General features: G+C 43.7%; 2 protein-coding genes across 2 annotated transcripts; both read right to left on the bottom strand.

Annotated features, from left to right (window-relative positions):
- Nucleotides 1–482: 482 nt before the first annotated feature.
- Nucleotides 483–8,611, bottom strand: LOC140007328 (uncharacterized). Its single transcript, XM_072050059.1, has 5 exons — nt 7,936–8,611; nt 6,656–7,674; nt 6,169–6,535; nt 4,552–5,169; nt 483–1,177 (listed from the first exon to the last, which is right to left on the bottom strand). The coding sequence occupies exons 1-5, from the start codon at nt 8,609–8,611 to the stop codon at nt 483–485; spliced, it is 3,375 nt and encodes a 1,124-aa protein (XP_071906160.1).
- Nucleotides 8,612–9,494: 883 nt separating this feature from the next.
- Nucleotides 9,495–17,623, bottom strand: LOC113689412 (uncharacterized). Its single transcript, XM_072050058.1, has 5 exons — nt 16,948–17,623; nt 15,668–16,686; nt 15,181–15,547; nt 13,564–14,181; nt 9,495–10,189 (listed from the first exon to the last, which is right to left on the bottom strand). The coding sequence occupies exons 1-5, from the start codon at nt 17,621–17,623 to the stop codon at nt 9,495–9,497; spliced, it is 3,375 nt and encodes a 1,124-aa protein (XP_071906159.1).
- Nucleotides 17,624–17,883: the final 260 nt, after the last annotated feature.

Here is a 17,883-nt window from a genome sequence, read left to right as displayed (position 1 = left end):
TCATCTGTTGGATGGCAGTGGCCACCTGATCTCCCCCGGCAGTCTGGGGTTCAGGTTGCTGCTCAACCGTTGCCTCCCTCTCCTCTCTCGGTTCAGGCACCGGTTCCTGTACTTGTTCACCTTCACGGCCTCGCCTAGAACCGCGTTCTCGGTTAGTTTTCTTGGTCCGACTCCTTTTATCTTCCATGTTTGAGAGTCAACCAACTATACGCATATAAACAAAATAAGGTACGGGTCGTATAACACGTTGCAACAGAATAAATAGAGGCAATCGAGCATGTAATAAACAAGCACTTTATACATATAACAACCAAGCCATATATACAGGCCAACAAGTCACGTAGTCAGAGGCTATGACAGCCAAGGAACATAGAACAAAAGATATTTACATCCACCAAGACACGTCTAAAACAAAAACAAAAGAAGACGTGTCATCCCACTATGTTCCTAGCTATCCCACAAAAACTCCTAAAACCCCGATCCTAACAAGTGGTCTGGCTAGACGCCGACCCAACCGACTCTGAGGACGCGCTCGGCTCCTCCCCTGGGTCCTCCTCAGGATCCTCATCCGGATCCTCCTCAGGAGTACCAGGGACCTCAGGAACTACAGGCGCTTGGCCTTCCTCGGCCAAGTCCTGTATCACATCCTCTACAAGTGCCTCGCACTCGGTCAGGATGCGGTCGGTCCGGTCTCGTATATCCCCAACGACTCGCATCAGGCGTCCAGTCGTCGCATGAGCCTGGTCACGGTAAGCATCTGACTGCTGCTGCTCTGCCAGAACTGCGGCCTCCAACTCGCGTATCCGAGCTCCCTGATCTCGGAGAGTGGCCTGGAGACGCTCTATCTCCGCAAAGCACCTACGATTGGTGCTACCCAATCGTCTCCGCTCGTCATCCACGGCGAGCACTACTCGGTCTGGATAGGAGTAGGTCCTCCAGCAATCACAGCGCCGGATCTTGCGCGCTGGGGACCACCGCTGCACTGGCCCGCCGGGAACCTCCTGGTATGTGATCACACGGCATACAGGGCCCGCTAGATATGGCTCGACCACGGGAGCGTCAGTAGGTACGTCAGTAGGTACGTCAGTAGGCACCTCAGGCACATCAATAGGTACCTCCGTCGGTATGTCAGTAGGTGCGGGCTGGGACGGTCCAACACCCCCAGAAGAGTCAGTGTCTGCCATCACCTAGGTTTGCAAATAACATTGCAAGGGTAAGTACACATCAAGCACAAAACAAGACTAAGGTTAAGCTCGATAATAACACCCTAGCCTATCAAGTCAAGCACTCAATCTATCCAGATCAATTCAAGCCTAAGCTCTGATACCACCTGTGACGACCCCACCTCTCCCTAAGGCGTACCAAAGGGTTCGGCGGACCGCCTGCCCAGCTCTCGCCAGGACTCACTCACTATCTCAAACGAATCATATACACACATCCATGAACCATAAATAATATTCACAATTCAAACTTATAATTTACATTGATAAGAATCGAGTTTCAAAGTCTTAATACCCCAAACTAGTTCAAATCGTATACAATCCAAGTACAACATGTTCCGTTCGAGGAAAAGCGCGAGTACAAGACCAAAAGTCAAAAGTCAAAACAAAAGGCTATACTAGTCTTTTACAAGTCTCTCGCGTCACTCGTACCCCTGTAAGGAAAACAAACTAACGGGGTGAGCCAAAGCTCAGTGAAGTTCCCAAATATCAAATTGGTTAACAACCAAGTTATAGCAAAATAATAGGGAAATAGCGAGCAAACAAGTCAAATCAGGGAAATAGCACTTCAGCTAACCAAGTAGTCAGATTCACATTCACATATAAGGATACAGTACTCATTTCCAGCTCCATTCCAGCTTGGTCAAGTGGTAGTTGACACTCCGTCAACTTTCAAGTAATATCAAGTCCAAATAAACTCCACTACACGCCAATTTCCGTCCACCGATCAACCCCCTATTCCGGGCCCGCACGCCATACAAAACATGGGTGGTAATACTCGAGTATACCGTTAGTCGAGGAGATAACACTCCACTCGACATTACAAGTGACCCAGGGTTTGTTATCTAATCGACCAGGCCCTTGCCGGCTCGACTCGATTAACTAGCCACAGGGTTTCTGGAATTCCAGGCAAGATATAATTCAAGTACATGTACAACAAGTCAAGTATGATCAATAGCAAGAACAGGTCATATTAGGGCAAGTGCGATAAAGTACACCCTTGCCCTTTCATTCATTGTCATGTAATCACGCCAGTCAAGTAAGAAGCACACATATCAAGTACAATTGGATATTTGGAAGCACTCACCAAAATAGTGCTTCTAGTGCTCGTGTCTGGGTGGTACTCCGAGTTGGGAGTCCAAATCTGCGATAAAACTTAACTTGAGAACTTTGAAAATCAACTAAGGTTCGAAACTTAAGCGTTTCGTTCAATAAGAATCAAGAAATTGAAGTTCACTTGAAAAGAGTCGTGAAATAATTGCTCGCTCTTCAAACTGAAAAATTTGATAACATTTTTGCTTGAAGATGACCCTTGAGTCAAAAGTGCAAGTAAAACGGTTTCGTAGTGATTCAAACCGTTTTCCTAAGAGTACAAGTTCGGCCAAGTCCTAACGTATAACCCTTGATAAACAAGTGGCAAAGGTCCTCGATAGTTCAGGTGATAATCACTTAACCTTCACTCAAGTCGCAAAGATAGTTTTCTAGACTTCGAGTAAAAATTCGGGCAGCATGCCCTTTGTGTTTACCTAATTTCCAGCCATTTAGGCTTCATTATTTTTCTTCAACAACAACCCAACATCACACATAAAAACAATTCAATCCAAGAGCCGTTCCCTAGGCTCACAATATCATAACAACAAGAATTGCATCAAGTACAAGTGCAGAAATTCAATGTGGCACAAGACAGATTTGACGTATAAAAGCGGAAATAACTTGTCCGAGGCTACGCTTATCGGATTAAGGCGAAACCTATGCCGTTTCGAAGCTAAGACACAAAGCTACAACATTCATGAAGGTCACTTAGTCCATTTCCTAATGTAACTTAGTCAAAATCTCAGATTACTAAACCAGAAACCAATTCACCGGCTGTTTAAACGCAGAACACTGTAATGGATATAACTCAGTGTACACAAGTCCGAATCAGATTTTCTTTGAGGCATTTTAAAGCTACTTCAGAACTCTACAACTTTTATGTTTTGGCCCAGAGCTAAATCAGAATGGATCCTGGTCAAATATCGTGATAACTGGACTGAACTGAAGAAACGGACTGCTGGGAAATTCTTAAAACAGTAGGGGTATTTTGGACTTTTCACGTTCTGCGTTGCTCCGATTGAGCTGAAATTTTGTAGGCACCTATAAAACACCATTCTATACAACTTTCCTTCTTTGAGCAAAGGCCAATTCGGCCTCTAACATACAGATACAATTTCGGACAGAATGCTTGGGTAATTTTCCAGAAATCTGGAATTTTTAGCTCTAAGTGTAATTTCCTCAAATTTCTGGTTCTAATCACCACTAAACAACCTTATATAACCTTAATTGCAACATTTACACATCATACATCACATTGAGCAGAAAATCAGAAACCCTAGTTCATCAAATAAATTGGGGAAAAACTTCTACACATGCTAGCATCCATGAATCCACCACCAATCAAGCTACTAAGCTCACTTTAACCATGATTGAAAGAGAAAGTTAGAGAGATATCATCCTCTTACCTTGATTTGAGTTCTCCAAGTAGCCCCAAGCTTTCTCTTCCCAAATTTTCACCACCAATCACTAGATAATCACTCAAGAGTAGGTTTAATCGGTTTACTTTGTTTGATTTCGCACTTTGTTGGTGGATTGAAGAAGAAATGGAGAAGAGTTTTGTTTTTCCTCTCTTGTTCTTACTCTCTCTCTCTCTCGGCTCTTAGCAGCAGAAAATGAAGAGAAAATGCTAAGTATTGGAGTTAAATGGATGGAGTTTGTCTTGGGTAAGAAGCCATGAGGTGGTGACAAGTGTCACCACCACCACCCTTTCTTTTTCTCTTTCTTTCTTGCCTTTCTTAGCCACCAATTTTCGGTCAACATGCTGCCAAGAGAGAAGATATTATGTGCAAAAGTCAACAACTTGTTGGGTAAGAAAAATGGTGGTCAAGCGGTGCGTTCAATCGGTAATGCGTGGGACCCGCCGGTTCGCGCCGTTTTTCTTAAAACTCACGTACTAGGGTTTTTACTTCTCATTCACTAACCTTATACCATTGCCACTAGTCACATCTTATTTCTCACTTAAAAGTCACTTTTACTCATCAAATTGATCCTTAGCCAGTACCGAAAATTCATCCGGCGGAAAAAATCGAAAAACCCTAATTTTGCTCAAAACGTGAAACCAAAGCGTAAAACCTTATTTTTTTCTAGGTTTACTTACTCTTAGTGTGAAATAATAAGGTAGGGGCTTTGATAAATAATAATTTTCAAATAAAAAGCATTTTTGGGAAAAAAATGTAGGAAATTTGCGGGTCCTCACATCCTCTCCCCCTTAAAAGAATTTCGACCTCGAAATTCATACCTTTTGTCGTGAACAGGCCAAGATACTTTTCTTGCATATCCTTTTCTAGCTCCCAAGTTGCTTCTTCCACTTCGTGATGCTTCCATAGTACCTTTACTAAAGGAATCTGCTTGTTTCTCAAGTCCTTCACCTTTCGATCCAGTATTTGAATAGGTCGTTCTTCATAGGTTAAAGACTCGTCAAGTTCAACATCTTCGGGTGGCAAAATGTGAGTCGGATCTGGATGGTATTTCTTAAGCAAAGAAACGTGGAAAACGTCATGGATCCTAGATAAACTAGCTGGCAACTCAAGTCGATAAGCCACTTTTCCTATTCGCTGCAGTATATTGAAAGGTACTATGTATCGTGGTTGCAACTTTTTTCCTTTTCCTGATCTAATCTTTCCCTTTAATGGTGTAATCCGGAGAAACACCTTATCCCCTATTTCAAACTCCAAGTCTTTCCTCCTATGATCGGCATAGCTTTTCTGACGGCTTTGGGCTGTTTGAAGTCTCTGGCGGATCACTTTCACCTTTTCATAGGCTTCCTCAACCCATGGTATAGTAGCTGGATCTATTACTTTTCTCTCTCCTACTTCATCCCAATGGATTGGGGATCGACACCGTCGTCCATACAAGGCTTCATATGGGGCCATTTGAATAGAGGAATGATAACTATTGTTATACGCGAATTCAACCAAAGTCAAGTATTGACTCCAACTTCCTTTAAAATCCACAATACAGGCTCTCAACATATCCTCAAGAGTTTGGATAGTTCTCTCAGATTGTCCATCAGTTTGCGGGTGATACGCTGTGCTATAACTCAGCTTAGTTCCTAGAGCCTCTTGTAATTTCTGCCAGAATCGGGATACAAACCTAGGGTCTCTATCCGATACAATACTCACAGGTACCCCATGTAATCTCACTATCTCATCCATATAAAGTTTAGCAAGTTTCTCCAAAGGATATTTCATATTTACTGGCAGGAAATGTGCAGTCTTGGTTAATCTATCCACTATCACCCAAATTGCATCATGCCCCTTTTGTGTTCGTGGCAATCCTGACACAAAATCCATCGTTATGTGCTCCCACTTCCACTCAGGGATCTCTAAAGGCTGTAACAAACCTGACGGTTTTTTATGCTCAGCTTTTACCTGTTGGCACGTAAGACATTTTTGCACAAACTGGGCAATCTCCGCCTTCATTTTCTCCCACCAATACAGACTTCTAAGATCTTGGTACATTTTATTATTCCCTGGGTGCACCGTATACCTAGAGCAATGTGATTCTTCTAAAATCTCCCTTTTCAATTCCTCATCCCTAGGTACCACGACACGATTTCGAAACTTTAAAATTTCATCAGGGCTTAGATTAAAATTAGGTAACTCCCCTTTCTTCACTCTCTCTACCCACTTCTGCACTATTGGATCCTTCACTTGGCCCTCTTTGATTCGTTCCATCAATGCCGATTTCGCCTCAATATTTCCAAAAACCACCTTTTCCGGTTCCAAACGAGGTTTCCACTCACATACATCTTCCAATAGGCTCCACTCTCTCACTATAGAACTTGCTAGTTGAGCCTTCCGGCTTAAAGCATCTGCTACAACGTTGGCCTTTCCAGGATGGTAGTTAATTGTACAGTCATAGTCCTCCAAGAACTCTACCCACCGACGTTGTCTTAGATTCAACTCCTTCTGGGAAAACAGATACTTAAGACTTTTATGATCCGTAAAAACCTCAAAAGTTACACCATAAAGATAATGTCGCCATTTCTTCAAAGCGAACACTACAGCTGCAAGCTCCAAATCATGGGTCGGGTAATTTTGCTCATGAGTTTTTAACTTTTGGGATGCGTAGGCAATCACATTCCTATTCTGCATCAACACGCACCCTAGCCCTTCTTTCGAAGCATCGGTATAAACCGTATAACTATCACTCCCACTAGGCAAAGCTAAAACTGGAGCCACAGTCAATTGTTTCTTAAGCTCTTGGAAACTACTTTCACACTTAACATCCCAAATATACTTTCCTTGTTTCTTGGTCAGGTTAGTCAAGGGTCCTGCAATTCTCGAGAAATTCTTTATAAATCTGCGGTAGTACCCTGCTAAACCTAGAAAACTCCGTACCTCTGTAGGATTTTCTGGCTGCTTCCACTTAGCCACAGCTTCCACTTTTGCCGGGTCTACAGCAAGGCCATCTTTTGAAATTATGTGACCTAGGAACGCCACACTTTCCAACCAAAATTCACACTTACTGAATTTAGCAAACAGTTGGTGCTCTCTTAGGGTTTGCAGTACTATCCGCAAATGTTGTTCATGTTCTTCCCTTGACCTCGAATACACTAAGATATCATCAATGAACACCACTACAAACCTATCCAAGTAAGGTTTGAACACTCGATGCATCAGATCCATGAATGCTGCTGGGGCATTGGTTAAACCAAAAGGCATCACTGCGAACTCAAAATGCCCATATCGAGTATTAAACGCCATTTTTGGCACATCCTCCTTCTTAACTCTTAATTGATAATACCCTTGTCGCAGGTCCAACTTAGAAAATACTACAGCCCCTTGTAACTGATCAAATAACTCATCTATGTGGGGCAAAGGATATTTATTCTTAATAGTTACTGCATTCAGCCCTCGATAGTCAATACACAACCTCAAACTTCCGTCTTTCTTTTTAACAAATAACACTGGAGCTCCCCACGACGACTCGCTCTCATGTATAAACCCCCGTTCTAGCAAGTTCTGTAATTGCACCTTTAATTCCTTAAGCTCAGCAGGTGCCATACGATAAGGAGTTTTAGAAATGGGAGTGGTTCTGGGTACTAAATCAACCTTAAATTCCACCTCCCTTTCAGGTGGCAAGGACTTCAACTCCTCCGGAAATACGTCCGGGAATTCACTGATTACTGGCATGTCTTCCAACTTAGTCTTTTCTCCTGGAGTGTTAATTAGGAAGGCTAGGTAACCACGAGCCCCACGACTAAGCAATTTCCTAGCCCTTATACCGGAAATAAGTGCAGAAGAGGCTATCATACCCCTCACATCAAGCTTTAGTGTTGCCTCCCCCGGTATACAAAATTCAACCACCTTCATCTTACAATCTACCCGAGCATGATAATGAACTAGCCAATCCATACCTAGGATGACATCGTACCCCTTAATGGCTAGACTAATGAGGTCCACTACCAATTTTCGTTCGCCAATCCAAATATCACAATTCCTATACACCTCATTCGCAAGCAAAATTTGATTACCTGTAGGTGTTCTTACCTCTAAGTCACAAGGTAACCTTTCAACTTTCAAGTCAATTCCAAGCATAAATGCAGGATTAACAAAAGAGTGAGTAGCACCGGGGTCTATCAAAATTCTAGCTAACCGATGAAAAACAGGGATTGTACCTTCTAGCACCCTGGTTGGTTCAGGCACAGTTGTTTGATCTAGCGAGTACACTCTGGCCGGTACCCTCGACCTGGCCCCTCCAGCAGTAGTCGGCTTTGGGTTTGACCTGGCAGTCGACTGAGTGTCATTGATTAGCGGACAATTGACCATCTGATGATCCGCACTTCCGCACCTCAAGCACTTCCGAGCCTTTCTCCAGCACTCGTCCTCAGTGTGGTTCGATTTTCCACAATACCCACATGTCACTCGGGGAGTGGAGGTTTGACCTCCCTGAGTAAAACCTCTACCTTGACCTCTACCACCTTGGCCTCCCCTCTGGGCATTCCCTCTCGGAGCACTGCCCCTAAACGTGTTTGAGAATCGTCCACCTCCAGCTCCACGACCGGATTTAGCAGGTGGCATGCTCCGCTCGCCTCGTACCGACCCTTGGGCTCCACTAGGTGCCCCTTTCCGCTTAGCGTGGAAATTCCTTACTTGCGTCCTAACAGTTTCTATCCTCAAGGCCTTCTCCAGAACCTCCGTGAAAGTATTGATTTGAACCGCTGCTAAGGCTTCTTGTAATTCCACATTTAACCCTTGTATAAACCTTCGTACTTTCCTTGGTTCCGTGGCAATCAATTCGGGAGCGAATTTGGACAATTTGGTAAACTGGGTCTCATACTCAGTTACACTCATCAGCCCCTGACGGAGTTTAATGAATTCGTCCTCTCTCTTCTCCTGGACGATGGGTGGAAGGTATTTTTCGTTGAAATCCCGCACAAAGTTTAACCAAGTCCATACAGTTCCTTCTCTCTCCCATTTGGCCCTTACCACATTCCACCAAGCCCTAGCTGGCCCCTCAAACTGGAATACAGCAAATTGAACTTGTCTCTCCTCAGTATAGTTTAGGGCAGCAAAGATATTTATCATGGCCTCCAGCCATTTCTCAGCCTCATACGGGTCTGGTCCTCCTAAGAATTTGGGTGGAGAGAATTTCTGGAATCTCTCCAAGGCTCTATCTTGCCCTGAATCAGGGTCTATAGGTTGATTTACAGAACCTTGACCCTGTTGCTCCACTAACCGAGTCAAAATATTGGTCATCTGTTGGATGGCAGTGGCCACCTGATCTCCCCCGGCAGTCTGGGGTTCAGGTTGCTGCTCAACCGTTGCCTCCCTCTCCTCTCTCGGTTCAGGCACCGGTTCCTGTACTTGTTCACCTTCACGGCCTCGCCTAGAACCGCGTTCTCGGTTAGTTTTCTTGGTCCGACTCCTTTTATCTTCCATGTTTGAGAGTCAACCAACTATACGCATATAAACAAAATAAGGTACGGGTCGTATAACACGTTGCAACAGAATAAATAGAGGCAATCGAGCATGTAATAAACAAGCACTTTATACATATAACAACCAAGCCATATATACAGGCCAACAAGTCACGTAGTCAGAGGCTATGACAGCCAAGGAACATAGAACAAAAGATATTTACATCCACCAAGACACGTCTAAAACAAAAACAAAAGAAGACGTGTCATCCCACTATGTTCCTAGCTATCCCACAAAAACTCCTAAAACCCCGATCCTAACAAGTGGTCTGGCTAGACGCCGACCCAACCGACTCTGAGGACGCGCTCGGCTCCTCCCCTGGGTCCTCCTCAGGATCCTCATCCGGATCCTCCTCAGGAGTACCAGGGACCTCAGGAACTACAGGCGCTTGGCCTTCCTCGGCCAAGTCCTGTATCACATCCTCTACAAGTGCCTCGCACTCGGTCAGGATGCGGTCGGTCCGGTCTCGTATATCCCCAACGACTCGCATCAGGCGTCCAGTCGTCGCATGAGCCTGGTCACGGTAAGCATCTGACTGCTGCTGCTCTGCCAGAACTGCGGCCTCCAACTCGCGTATCCGAGCTCCCTGATCTCGGAGAGTGGCCTGGAGACGCTCTATCTCCGCAAAGCACCTACGATTGGTGCTACCCAATCGTCTCCGCTCGTCATCCACGGCGAGCACTACTCGGTCTGGATAGGAGTAGGTCCTCCAGCAATCACAGCGCCGGATCTTGCGCGCTGGGGACCACCGCTGCACTGGCCCGCCGGGAACCTCCTGGTATGTGATCACACGGCATACAGGGCCCGCTAGATATGGCTCGACCACGGGAGCGTCAGTAGGTACGTCAGTAGGTACGTCAGTAGGCACCTCAGGCACATCAATAGGTACCTCCGTCGGTATGTCAGTAGGTGCGGGCTGGGACGGTCCAACACCCCCAGAAGAGTCAGTGTCTGCCATCACCTAGGTTTGCAAATAACATTGCAAGGGTAAGTACACATCAAGCACAAAACAAGACTAAGGTTAAGCTCGATAATAACACCCTAGCCTATCAAGTCAAGCACTCAATCTATCCAGATCAATTCAAGCCTAAGCTCTGATACCACCTGTGACGACCCCACCTCTCCCTAAGGCGTACCAAAGGGTTCGGCGGACCGCCTGCCCAGCTCTCGCCAGGACTCACTCACTATCTCAAACGAATCATATACACACATCCATGAACCATAAATAATATTCACAATTCAAACTTATAATTTACATTGATAAGAATCGAGTTTCAAAGTCTTAATACCCCAAACTAGTTCAAATCGTATACAATCCAAGTACAACATGTTCCGTTCGAGGAAAAGCGCGAGTACAAGACCAAAAGTCAAAAGTCAAAACAAAAGGCTATACTAGTCTTTTACAAGTCTCTTGCGTCACTCGTACCCCTGTAAGGAAAACAAACTAACGGGGTGAGCCAAAGCTCAGTGAAGTTCCCAAATATCAAATTGGTTAACAACCAAGTTATAGCAAAATAATAGGGAAATAGCGAGCAAACAAGTCAAATCAGGGAAATAGCACTTCAGCTAGCCAAGTAGTCAGATTCACATTCACATATAAGGATACAGTACTCATTTCCAGCTCCATTCCAGCTTGGTCAAGTGGTAGTTGACACTCCGTCAACTTTCAAGTAATATCAAGTCCAAATAAACTCCACTACACGCCAATTTCCGTCCACCGATCAACCCCCTATTCCGGGCCCGCACGCCATACAAAACATGGGTGGTAATACTCGAGTATACCGTTAGTCGAGGAGATAACACTCCACTCGACATTACAAGTGACCTAGGGTTTGTTATCTAATCGACCAGGCCCTTGCCGGCTCGACTCGATTAACTAGCCACAGTGTTTCTGGAATTCCAGGCAAGATATAATTCAAGTACATGTACAACAAGTCAAGTATGATCAATAGCAAGAACAGGTCATATTAGGGCAAGTGCGATAAAGTACACCCTTGCCCTTTCATTCATTGTCATGTAATCACGCCAGTCAAGTAAGAAGCACACATATCAAGTACAATTGGATATTTGGAAGCACTCACCAAAATAGTGCTTCTAGTGCTCGTGTCTGGGTGGTACTCCGAGTTGGGAGTCCAAATCTGCGATAAAACTTAACTTGAGAACTTTGAAAATCAACTAAGGTTCGAAACTTAAGCGTTTCGTTCAATAAGAATCAAGAAATTGAAGTTCACTTGGAAAGAGTCGTGAAATAATTGCTCGCTCTTCAAACTGAAAAATTTGATAACATTTTTGCTTGAAGATGACCCTTGAGTCAAAAGTGCAAGTAAAACGGTTTCGTAGTGATTCAAACCGTTTTCCTAAGGGTACAAGTTCGGCCAAGTCCTAACGTATAACCCTTGATAAACAAGTGGCAAAGGTCCTCGATAGTTCAGGTGATAATCACTTAACCTTCACTCAAGTCGCAAAGATAGTTTTCTAGACTTCGAGTAAAAATTCGGGCAGCATGCCCTTTGTGTTTACCTAATTTCCAGCCATTTAGGCTTCATTATTTTTCTTCAACAACAACCCAACATCACACATAAAAACAATTCAATCCAAGAGCCGTTCCCTAGGCTCATAATATCATAACAACAAGAATTGCATCAAGTACAAGTGCAGAAATTCAATGTGGCACAAGACAGATTTGACGTATAAAAGCGGAAATAACTTGTCCGAGGCTACGCTTATCGGATTAAGGCGAAACCTATGCCGTTTCGAAGCTAAGACACAAAGCTACAACATTCATGAAGGTCACTTAGTCCATTTCCTAATGTAACTTAGTCAAAATCTCAGATTACTAAACCAGAAACCAATTCACCGGCTGTTTAAACGCAGAACACTGTAATGGATATAACTCAGTGTACACAAGTCCGAATCAGATTTTCTTTGAGGCATTTTAAAGCTACTTCAGAACTCTACAACTTTTATGTTTTGGCCCAGAGCTAAATCAGAATGGATCCTGGTCAAATATCGTGATAACTGGACTGAACTGAAGAAACGGACTGCTGGGAAATTCTTAAAACAGTAGGGGTATTTTGGACTTTTCACGTTCTGCGTTGCTCCGATTGAGCTGAAATTTTGTAGGCACCTATAAAACACCATTCTATACAACTTTCCTTCTTTGAGCAAAGGCCAATTCGGCCTCTAACATACAGATACAATTTCGGACAGAATGCTTGGGTAATTTTCCAGAAATCTGGAATTTTTAGCTCTAAGTGTAATTTCCTCAAATTTCTGGTTCTAATCACCACTAAACAACCTTATATAACCTTAATTGCAACATTTACACATCATACATCACATTGAGCAGAAAATCAGAAACCCTAGTTCATCAAATAAATTGGGGAAAAACTTCTACACATGCTAGCATCCATGAATCCACCACCAATCAAGCTACTAAGCTCACTTTAACCATGATTGAAAGAGAAAGTTAGAGAGATATCATCCTCTTACCTTGATTTGAGTTCTCCAAGTAGCCCCAAGCTTTCTCTTCCCAAATTTTCACCACCAATCACTAGATAATCACTCAAGAGTAGGTTTAATCGGTTTACTTTGTTTGATTTCGCACTTTGTTGGTGGATTGAAGAAGAAATGGAGAAGAGTTTTGTTTTTCCTCTCTTGTTCTTACTCTCTCTCTCTCTCGGCTCTTAGCAGCAGAAAATGAAGAGAAAATGCTAAGTATTGGAGTTAAATGGATGGAGTTTGTCTTGGGTAAGAAGCCATGAGGTGGTGACAAGTGTCACCACCACCACCCTTTCTTTTTCTCTTTCTTTCTTGCCTTTCTTAGCCACCAATTTTCGGTCAACATGCTGCCAAGAGAGAAGATATTATGTGCAAAAGTCAACAACTTGTTGGGTAAGAAAAATGGTGGTCAAGCGGTGCGTTCAATCGGTAATGCGTGGGACCCGCCGGTTCGCGCCGTTTTTCTTAAAACTCACGTACTAGGGTTTTTACTTCTCATTCACTAACCTTATACCATTGCCACTAGTCACATCTTATTTCTCACTTAAAAGTCACTTTTACTCATCAAATTGATCCTTAGCCAGTACCGAAAATTCATCCGGCGGAAAAAATCGAAAAACCCTAATTTTGCTCAAAACGTGAAACCAAAGCGTAAAACCTTATTTTTTTCTAGGTTTACTTACTCTTAGTGTGAAATAATAAGGTAGGGGCTTTGATAAATAATAATTTTCAAATAAAAAGCATTTTTGGGAAAAAAATGTAGGAAATTTGCGGGTCCTCACATCCTCTCCCCCTTAAAAGAATTTCGACCTCGAAATTCATACCTTTTGTCGTGAACAGGCCAAGATACTTTTCTTGCATATCCTTTTCTAGCTCCCAAGTTGCTTCTTCCACTTCGTGATGCTTCCATAGTACCTTTACTAAAGGAATCTGCTTGTTTCTCAAGTCCTTCACCTTTCGATCCAGTATTTGAATAGGTCGTTCTTCATAGGTTAAAGACTCGTCAAGTTCAACATCTTCGGGTGGCAAAATGTGAGTCGGATCTGGATGGTATTTCTTAAGCAAAGAAACGTGGAAAACGTCATGGATCCTAGATAAACTAGCTGGCAACTCAAGTCGATAAGCCACTTTTCCTATTCGCTGCAGTATATTGAAAGGTACTATGTATCGTGGTTGCAACTTTTTTCCTTTTCCTGATCTAATCTTTCCCTTTAATGGTGTAATCCGGAGAAACACCTTATCCCCTATTTCAAACTCCAAGTCTTTCCTCCTATGATCGGCATAGCTTTTCTGACGGCTTTGGGCTGTTTGAAGTCTCTGGCGGATCACTTTCACCTTTTCATAGGCTTCCTCAACCCATGGTATAGTAGCTGGATCTATTACTTTTCTCTCTCCTACTTCATCCCAATGGATTGGGGATCGACACCGTCGTCCATACAAGGCTTCATATGGGGCCATTTGAATAGAGGAATGATAACTATTGTTATACGCGAATTCAACCAAAGTCAAGTATTGACTCCAACTTCCTTTAAAATCCACAATACAGGCTCTCAACATATCCTCAAGAGTTTGGATAGTTCTCTCAGATTGTCCATCAGTTTGCGGGTGATACGCTGTGCTATAACTCAGCTTAGTTCCTAGAGCCTCTTGTAATTTCTGCCAGAATCGGGATACAAACCTAGGGTCTCTATCCGATACAATACTCACAGGTACCCCATGTAATCTCACTATCTCATCCATATAAAGTTTAGCAAGTTTCTCCAAAGGATATTTCATATTTACTGGCAGGAAATGTGCAGTCTTGGTTAATCTATCCACTATCACCCAAATTGCATCATGCCCCTTTTGTGTTCGTGGCAATCCTGACACAAAATCCATCGTTATGTGCTCCCACTTCCACTCAGGGATCTCTAAAGGCTGTAACAAACCTGACGGTTTTTTATGCTCAGCTTTTACCTGTTGGCACGTAAGACATTTTTGCACAAACTGGGCAATCTCCGCCTTCATTTTCTCCCACCAATACAGACTTCTAAGATCTTGGTACATTTTATTATTCCCTGGGTGCACCGTATACCTAGAGCAATGTGATTCTTCTAAAATCTCCCTTTTCAATTCCTCATCCCTAGGTACCACGACACGATTTCGAAACTTTAAAATTTCATCAGGGCTTAGATTAAAATTAGGTAACTCCCCTTTCTTCACTCTCTCTACCCACTTCTGCACTATTGGATCCTTCACTTGGCCCTCTTTGATTCGTTCCATCAATGCCGATTTCGCCTCAATATTTCCAAAAACCACCTTTTCCGGTTCCAAACGAGGTTTCCACTCACATACATCTTCCAATAGGCTCCACTCTCTCACTATAGAACTTGCTAGTTGAGCCTTCCGGCTTAAAGCATCTGCTACAACGTTGGCCTTTCCAGGATGGTAGTTAATTGTACAGTCATAGTCCTCCAAGAACTCTACCCACCGACGTTGTCTTAGATTCAACTCCTTCTGGGAAAACAGATACTTAAGACTTTTATGATCCGTAAAAACCTCAAAAGTTACACCATAAAGATAATGTCGCCATTTCTTCAAAGCGAACACTACAGCTGCAAGCTCCAAATCATGGGTCGGGTAATTTTGCTCATGAGTTTTTAACTTTTGGGATGCGTAGGCAATCACATTCCTATTCTGCATCAACACGCACCCTAGCCCTTCTTTCGAAGCATCGGTATAAACCGTATAACTATCACTCCCACTAGGCAAAGCTAAAACTGGAGCCACAGTCAATTGTTTCTTAAGCTCTTGGAAACTACTTTCACACTTAACATCCCAAATATACTTTCCTTGTTTCTTGGTCAGGTTAGTCAAGGGTCCTGCAATTCTCGAGAAATTCTTTATAAATCTGCGGTAGTACCCTGCTAAACCTAGAAAACTCCGTACCTCTGTAGGATTTTCTGGCTGCTTCCACTTAGCCACAGCTTCCACTTTTGCCGGGTCTACAGCAAGGCCATCTTTTGAAATTATGTGACCTAGGAACGCCACACTTTCCAACCAAAATTCACACTTACTGAATTTAGCAAACAGTTGGTGCTCTCTTAGGGTTTGCAGTACTATCCGCAAATGTTGTTCATGTTCTTCCCTTGACCTCGAATACACTAAGATATCATCAATGAACACCACTACAAACCTATCCAAGTAAGGTTTGAACACTCGATGCATCAGATCCATGAATGCTGCTGGGGCATTGGTTAAACCAAAAGGCATCACTGCGAACTCAAAATGCCCATATCGAGTATTAAACGCCATTTTTGGCACATCCTCCTTCTTAACTCTTAATTGATAATACCCTTGTCGCAGGTCCAACTTAGAAAATACTACAGCCCCTTGTAACTGATCAAATAACTCATCTATGTGGGGCAAAGGATATTTATTCTTAATAGTTACTGCATTCAGCCCTCGATAGTCAATACACAACCTCAAACTTCCGTCTTTCTTTTTAACAAATAACACTGGAGCTCCCCACGACGACTCGCTCTCATGTATAAACCCCCGTTCTAGCAAGTTCTGTAATTGCACCTTTAATTCCTTAAGCTCAGCAGGTGCCATACGATAAGGAGTTTTAGAAATGGGAGTGGTTCTGGGTACTAAATCAACCTTAAATTCCACCTCCCTTTCAGGTGGCAAGGACTTCAACTCCTCCGGAAATACGTCCGGGAATTCACTGATTACTGGCATGTCTTCCAACTTAGTCTTTTCTCCTGGAGTGTTAATTAGGAAGGCTAGGTAACCACGAGCCCCACGACTAAGCAATTTCCTAGCCCTTATACCGGAAATAAGTGCAGAAGAGGCTATCATACCCCTCACATCAAGCTTTAGTGTTGCCTCCCCCGGTATACAAAATTCAACCACCTTCATCTTACAATCTACCCGAGCATGATAATGAACTAGCCAATCCATACCTAGGATGACATCGTACCCCTTAATGGCTAGACTAATGAGGTCCACTACCAATTTTCGTTCGCCAATCCAAATATCACAATTCCTATACACCTCATTCGCAAGCAAAATTTGATTACCTGTAGGTGTTCTTACCTCTAAGTCACAAGGTAACCTTTCAACTTTCAAGTCAATTCCAAGCATAAATGCAGGATTAACAAAAGAGTGAGTAGCACCGGGGTCTATCAAAATTCTAGCTAACCGATGAAAAACAGGGATTGTACCTTCTAGCACCCTGGTTGGTTCAGGCACAGTTGTTTGATCTAGCGAGTACACTCTGGCCGGTACCCTCGACCTGGCCCCTCCAGCAGTAGTCGGCTTTGGGTTTGACCTGGCAGTCGACTGAGTGTCATTGATTAGCGGACAATTGACCATCTGATGATCCGCACTTCCGCACCTCAAGCACTTCCGAGCCTTTCTCCAGCACTCGTCCTCAGTGTGGTTCGATTTTCCACAATACCCACATGTCACTCGGGGAGTGGAGGTTTGACCTCCCTGAGTAAAACCTCTACCTTGACCTCTACCACCTTGGCCTCCCCTCTGGGCATTCCCTCTCGGAGCACTGCCCCTAAACGTGTTTGAGAATCGTCCACCTCCAGCTCCACGACCGGATTTAGCAGGTGGCATGCTCCGCTCGCCTCGTACCGACCCTTGGGCTCCACTAGGTGCCCCTTTCCGCTTAGCGTGGAAATTCCTTACTTGCGTCCTAACAGTTTCTATCCTCAAGGCCTTCTCCAGAACCTCCGTGAAAGTATTGATTTGAACCGCTGCTAAGGCTTCTTGTAATTCCACATTTAACCCTTGTATAAACCTTCGTACTTTCCTTGGTTCCGTGGCAATCAATTCGGGAGCGAATTTGGACAATTTGGTAAACTGGGTCTCATACTCAGTTACACTCATCAGCCCCTGACGGAGTTTAATGAATTCGTCCTCTCTCTTCTCCTGGACGATGGGTGGAAGGTATTTTTCGTTGAAATCCCGCACAAAGTTTAACCAAGTCCATACAGTTCCTTCTCTCTCCCATTTGGCCCTTACCACATTCCACCAAGCCCTAGCTGGCCCCTCAAACTGGAATACAGCAAATTGAACTTGTCTCTCCTCAGTATAGTTTAGGGCAGCAAAGATATTTATCATGGCCTCCAGCCATTTCTCAGCCTCAT

The sequence above is a fragment of the Coffea arabica genome, chromosome 5c, assembly GCF_036785885.1.
Source record: "Coffea arabica cultivar ET-39 chromosome 5c, Coffea Arabica ET-39 HiFi, whole genome shotgun sequence".
In the NCBI taxonomy this organism is placed as follows: domain Eukaryota; kingdom Viridiplantae; phylum Streptophyta; class Magnoliopsida; order Gentianales; family Rubiaceae; genus Coffea; species Coffea arabica.
Note: the sequence above shows the minus strand (reverse complement) of the source record. Positions and strands in the feature narration are given on the sequence as shown.